This window comes from Eufriesea mexicana, unplaced genomic scaffold (genome assembly GCF_001483705.2).
Source record: "Eufriesea mexicana isolate 0111107269 unplaced genomic scaffold, ASM148370v2 scaffold474474858, whole genome shotgun sequence".
Taxonomy (NCBI): domain Eukaryota; kingdom Metazoa; phylum Arthropoda; class Insecta; order Hymenoptera; family Apidae; genus Eufriesea; species Eufriesea mexicana.
In genome coordinates this window covers 333,362-340,076 of record NW_016907910.1, presented here as the reverse complement: position 1 = coordinate 340,076, position 6,715 = coordinate 333,362, and the positions used below count along the sequence as shown (strand labels likewise).

The window sequence follows — 6,715 nt, the reverse complement described above, 5'->3', positions numbered from 1 at the left end:
GAGTAGAAATTCAAAGATTCTCTACTAAAAAACTGCTTTCGCTAAGGGACAATGGTCATCTTCACCCCAACAAAATCTAACATTATATAAGCACCCAGAAAATTTGCGAAAGGTCAGTTTCAGTGTAGTTCTTTTCCTCTCCGCGGATTTGTATTTTTCCAACGTAGCCTCGTTGCTGGAACCCGTATTGTATATTGAAATCCGGGTTCCAACAGTCACCTCTCAAGTGCAAAGGGTTAAAACAAATGCCGGTGCAGATACCCGCCATGCGATATCGGCTACACACTTATCGTCATTGCACTTCAACAAGGTTAATCGGTCTTCTCTTGACTTCTCCTGACCTTTTCACGATATTCGAGCAGAACCAGATATCGTAACTTCGAATCTATTTATATTTCCTTGCACGGGTCACGATCGGATTTGAACTCTCCTATACATCTCTGTAATGTACATCTTATAACAAGCGTTTATAAATATACTACCATATTATCGTACACTACATTCAGCGAGAAGAAAGCGACACCGAGCCGGACATGGAATCATCGATCTTCGATTATCGCGTCTCTGTCGAATTAACCGACAAATAGCCCGCGTGTTTCCAGCCTGTGTCCTTTTTCCAGCTCGACGCCGGTTCCCATTCACCCCCGGGCCACCCCGCGAATATCCGCGGCCCTGCCGGCAATAAATTAATTCCCTTGGCGCAACGTCTGTCCGACACCCTCCGAAACATCGTGGCCTGTCCCCCGAAAGCTGGTGGATGGAGCGGGCGCAGCGTTGACGGAAGGGACGTCGAACACGCTTAAAATTGATGGTTAATTCAAAACCACCGCAGGGCTGCGACTGAATTTGACCGAGGCAAATAACAGGGGGACCAGGTTGATTCGCGGCCTGCAGCTGTAAACACGAATAATGGAGAGTACCGATTGGTAAATTGCGTGCTCCGGGTCGTCGAGGCTGGTTACGGCCGCGCAACCCTCTCCGCGCTCCCTTTTGCCTATCCGCCTATCAGCGTTCCTGTGCCCTCTGTTATTCCTCTTCATCCCTCGTTCACTCTGCCGCGGCTGTATCTTTTTTTTCCACCCTCTGTTTTCTTTTCCCTTTTTCCCTCCTCCTTTCGCCCACGGCCCCGTTGCCCGATCCCGTGAACCCGGATCGACACGCGGGGTTCGCGTGTCCCGGACACGCGCAGACGGCACTGGGTCGAGAGCTCGCGTCCCGACGCCACCGACGCCGATGTTTTCGCCGGTGATACGCCGGTTCCATCGGCTCGTCATCGATACGCGGTTGTTTCTGGCTGAACGATAAGCGCACCGTTAAAAGCTCCCGGAGATATTTATAAAGTGTCCCGCGGCATCTTTTTCCGCTCGCTGCGGTATCGAGCAGCGGATCGATCGGTGTATCGCATGAATTATTCATCGGATCCCGGGTTATCGTATCGACGGTCGCCGAAGTCGAGGATAGAAAAAACAGAGAAGGTTCCGCGTCACCGATGACTTGCCACCGTCATGGTAAATGCAAACGCCAGCAGGCGTGTGTACCGGAAGTGGCCCCCGCTTGCGAGCACAGCCGCGGGTCACCTGCGCATGGAAATTTTCTTCGTTTTCCAATTTACGTCCACGGCGCCCTTTTCACCGTCTAGCTGGCTTCGTTTATTCCAGAAATATATTTAACGCGCTAACGATTCCTTTCCCATTGCAGATACTACGAGAACGCAAAAAGGTTGTCAAAGGCTTTCAGGGATCGTCCCGCGAGTCCGTTGGACACAGCGGTGTGGTGGACGGAGTACGTGGGTCGAGGGAACGGGGTGCCATACTTGAAGAGCGATGCAGCGAACATGTCCTGGTGCCAACGCAATCTCATCGACGTCGCCGTCGTTTTCCTACTGCTTCTTCTGCTGGTTCTCTACGTTACGTACAGAGTATTCAGACGCGTTCTCGCGATGAAGACGGCGGGTCAGAAGAAACGGGAAACGTCGAAAAAGACGAATTGACGACGGTGTCGTTGACCGTCTTAAAACTTCGAATAGCGTAAGGAACATGTTTCGCGGAGTGCACGGAATGAGTATGGGGAACGAGTATGGGGACAAAGTTCGCGACACGTACGCGATTATACCACACACCTAGGGTACTCTTCGAGCTAGCCTCGAAGCTTCCGGATCTTTCTTCGCTGAGACAACGAGTCTGCCCGAGGCGAGATTCGGCGTTTCGACAATGGCCAATCACGGGGTCTTTTTATCGCAGCTGCGGGTCGATAAATTAAATCATCAGCGTCCGCAGGCGGCGCGTGTCTGTAATTCTGATTACAGCTCTCGAGATGGAAGTCTGGCCAATTTTCGCGGATGCTCGTTCCCTCTGTGCCCGAAACAAGGACAGCGGATGCGGAAACGGAGGCCGCGGTCAAAGACGGACAGTGTTACGAAAAAAGGCAACCTTGAGGTGTGCCCGGAGGAACGAGGATGGCACGGGAGGAGGCGGAGGTGGACGGAAGCGAGAGAGGAAACCAGCTTTGCGGGCATTACTCGGTATTTCCCAGGTGGCCGAGTCACCGACTGCGTCAACTGGCTTCGACTCGCGACAACGGTAAAGGGAACAACGGGGAACAACGGCGAACAACGAGGCAGTAACTACGTTCACAGGTAGAGGCGGCGGTCCCGAGGAGCCAGCGGTGCCCTCGAGTGCAGCGAATATCGGTGGAAGAAGAGGAGCTCCGGTTGAAGAAGAAGCAGGAGGACGAGACAGTGACGGCAACGAGGATGGATCGCGTCTAACATCGACGGATTAAACGGGACGGGATGTTCGCCTGTGTTCCCTCGCATTCTCGGTTCTTCATCCTCCACCGGTTTCTCAGCAGCCTCTTTCGACGTCGCGGATTCTCGCATGGCTGGCCAAGCAGCATGAGAAACGTCGGCTCGGCTCATGAAGATACAAACGAGACGATAAACCTGGTGACTCGTCGAGGTTCTCTTCCTCTTCGCGAGATAAGCGTCCGGATAAGTCGCTGGTGGCCGTGACGGTTCGCCAGCGCTACACACGCGTCCTAGAGAACCGAATTTCTTTCGCGTTTTACAAATTTCCTTTGTCGCGATTTTTCTCGCGCGATTGACTCTTCGGCAGAAATAGAGGAGCGAATTAATCGCGGCATTTCGATAATGTATTTCCATAATGTATCTCGATAATGTATTTTCACGATACGCAAGGAAACTGTTGGCGAGATGATCACGGAGTACCGTAAAGCGAGTAATCGATTTGAAATGCGGTGAAAACTCGAATTACGCCCCGGTGTTTGTAAATTTATTCGAAGTTTCCCCGAGTGATCCTTCGGTTTGGATGCAACGCGAAACGTTAAAGCGTCCAACTCGGAGCGCTGCTAATGCATCGGAGCAGACCTCGCGGTCTCCTCGGTCGCAACCGGATTCCGTTCCAACGGGCAGATTATTTCGTACTTGCGTCGGATTGCGTCAAATATTTACGCGACAAAGTTTGCGCTGGTGCGCGCCGCAAAAATGCGCGGCGAGACGTTATTCCGCGGAAAAGTGTGCGCGCGACGCGATTCCTTGGCCGGTGACCGACGCGTTGCGACGGCCATTCTCCGGAATGGCCGGGGGAAGAAGCGGGATGGAAGGAAATACGCGTGTTTCCTCGGTCGTTGCGGTTCACGTTCGTCCGCTCGTTGCTCCTTTTTCCCCGCTTTGTCCGCCGTTCCGCAAGCTTTTGTACTCGCGGAGCGACTGGTCGCTGAGCTGAACGGCGGTCGATGAACGTCGAGAATCGAAACTTCGTTTCGCGCGAAGAAATAAAATTCGTTGCTTGTCTTGAGAATCGGGTCCGATCTTCCTTGTTTTCCAGCGATCGAAATTTTCCGCGTTAGGAGAGGGTGGAAAACTCGCGTTTTCCGTCAGCGGCCCCGGCGCTCGGTCCGACGATAATATTTACCGATGACGAGACCGGTCCGTTGCGTTGAAAGTTGGACGGGATCGGCTTCAAAGGGGAACTTTCCTTGAAGCAGACCCTCTGGACGGACAGGAAGCTTTTTAAAAAGCGATTCGAGACGCGAAAGGGCGGTAGAGCGGGGGGCGCGGAGTGGAGGGAAACGTAGTTCCGGCGATACGGTACTTTTTCTCCGGCGTAATGGAATGTAAAGTTCCCGATTAAATTGCATCTTTAAGCGATCCTCACCGGTGAGATGTTTTTTGTGAAAATATAGCCGAAGTAACCGAGAAATATCATTAGCCCCGTGTCTTCGCCGATTCTTCCTCGTAGCTCGCGATGCTCGGGAATCTATTAAACGTTTTACACGGGGAAAAAGCGGGATCGTTTCTCTAGCGGCACTTGTTGTCGGAAAAAATATTTTTTCCAGTTATTCCAGCGTGGAAACACTCGTCTCATTGTCGCGATCGGGATGGTTCCGCAGGAGCAGTTCAATGGTATCCCTCGCGGTTTAGAATAATCTTCCTGGAACGCAGCCGTTCCGTATCCTCTGTATCCCCATTTTTCTATTCGTCTCCCTTCCGTTTGTTTATTTCTCCGTGTATCTGCTTCGTTCTTCCCCACATTTTTCTATTATTTATTTTCGTCAGATCCGTGGGAAGTTCAGGGTGCACAAGTTGCAGCAGTCGCGGCACGGAACGCGTTAAAACACTCTTGTCTCGATGGAGGCATTGAAACGCGAGCGTAACGCTCGTATGAATGAAATTCGAAGAAAGGGTGGTGCGTTCCGAGTAATGCGTTCAAGGGGATGAAAAGAGGGCTTACCCTGAGTTTACGCCGTGTCATTTCGCGCTCGCTTTAACTTCGTTGATTGAATCATGAACGGGACCCGCCCCTTTCCTCGCAACGGGCCTCCCTCCGGGAGGGTTCTTCTCTCCCTGTCCCCTCTCGCGCTTTTACACAGGGTAGATCACGAGAGCAGGTCAAATGGAATAGGATTCGGTTGTCTGTTGCTCGTGAACGTAGATAGGCCAGCGAAATTCTGGTCCACTCACGCGCTCAATTTTTTCTATCGACTCGATTGCTGTAGAAAATGAATTGTTTGATATGCTAGACGTTAAAGGGACAATTGATAGCCGTTTATGGAAAAACACGCGACTCGACGTTTTCAAGCGTGTACTGGTTAATCCGGGGATACTTTCGGTAAGTATCCCGTTTTATTTAGGCAGATGAATATTCGACGGGATTCCGTGGAATTTCATGGAAAATGTTAAAAATTGTTTCTTCCTGCTTGGTATTTCCGCACAAGCCGCCGGCTTCAACCGCGAGCGCACGAAATCCTCCCACCCCTCTCTCGCTCTCTTTCTCTCCTTTTTTTTCCACCACCGCAATATTTTAAAGCATCGACGTTCTCCGCTGAGGAAACGTCCGAAATTCGTGGACGAGCGGATAAAATTCGCGGAAAAAGAGCTGCCGTGCGATGAACAAGAGCGCGCGCCGTGTTGCGCGTTTTTCGACTTTCAGCGTTGCCAGGGTTGGTCGTTTTTAAAAAATTTCCTGTATTTTTCGCCATTCGAATGGGACTGCCTTTAAAAAGCCGCCGTTCGAATGCGCTCGATGCCCGCTCGCGTTCTCGTTTCCAGCTCTGAACCGGGCTACATATTTTACCGGCACGAGTCACACACAGTTCAAACGCATTCTTTCATCGTGATTTTAGGTCAAGCGATCCCCTGTTCGTGAATGTGTGCAGTTGGCGGAAACGCGCAAGATTCACCAAGAATCCGGATTTAATTAAGCTAATTAAATTCCGGATGCGCGTGCGTTCTCCCTTGCCGTGACTGTGCACGGGCGGGAGTAACGCGTATCAACGAAATTAACCGGAAGCAAAGGGCGTTTCCAGCCGCGAGACGATGGAATACGGTACAAAAGTCCGACAGAGCGAACGATATTTACTCATATTTTGTAATACGATTCCATCCGACCGGCTGCTAGAGTAGAATTCCAATATTTACTTGGCCCGTAATCTAATTTAAATGTAATTCCTTCGCGATCCCTCCAGTTTAAACATTTACTTCCTGTTTGCCCAACTGTTTGTCGAACCCCGGCAGCCTAGTCCATTTTCAATCCGGGCAGCAAACTTTTCAATTAGGCCAACGTTTTTCTTTAATTTTCCTGATTGGCCGCGTCGCGTCGTTGCAGCTGATGCTTCGCCGTTCTACCCTCTCGTCGGATGATCCCGCGACGTCTATCACGTTGCCATCCACGTCCATTTTCCTAATGACTCGTCGAGACGGGAGATCGCGAACCTTCGCGATACCAGCCTGCTGACTATTCAAATGTAAATTCTCATCCTTTCTCCGTATAAGGAGGAGGCAACAGGTGCGCGATACACCGAGGCACCGAATCGGGTACCCCTCGCCGCCATATTCTCCTTTTTCCACCGGTCGAATCCCCCCGTAAGCGGCCATTATTCGTCCACGACCCGGCGACTACGGGAATCTCGGCGAGAACGGCTCGCGATTTACGCGAGAGACGCGTGCGCTCGCCGGTTTCCTCCGGTAAACGGACACAGACGAATGTCCGTGAATTACGAGTTATCAACGTTCGGAATAGATCGCGTGGATCGTCTGGCGTGGAGGAATTAGCCGGCTGGCTGGTGGCAACAGGTGCCTTTCCACGCAGAGATCGTCGAACGCGATTCGTTTGCAGACGACGAGCCTGCACACGTAAGGATGAAAAAAGAGGATGACACTCGGCGGGCGTGTACTCGCGGCGGATGATTAACCGGA

General features: G+C 51.6%; 1 protein-coding gene across 5 annotated transcripts in view; it reads left to right on the top strand.

Annotated features, from left to right (window-relative positions):
* LOC108556068 (UDP-glycosyltransferase family 37 member C1) overlaps window positions 1–6,405 on the top strand; it is a 36,745-nt gene extending 30,340 nt beyond the window's left edge. For all 5 annotated transcript variants that reach the window (XM_017912019.1, XM_017912011.1, XM_017912028.1 and 2 more), the window contains exon 4: window positions 1,699–6,405. In XM_017912019.1, coding sequence (XP_017767508.1) covers window positions 1,699–1,990 — 292 coding nt within the window. In that variant the 3' untranslated portion in view covers window positions 1,991–6,405. The remainder of the gene's footprint in view (window positions 1–1,698) is intronic.
* The last annotated feature ends 310 nt before the right edge of the window (window positions 6,406–6,715 follow it).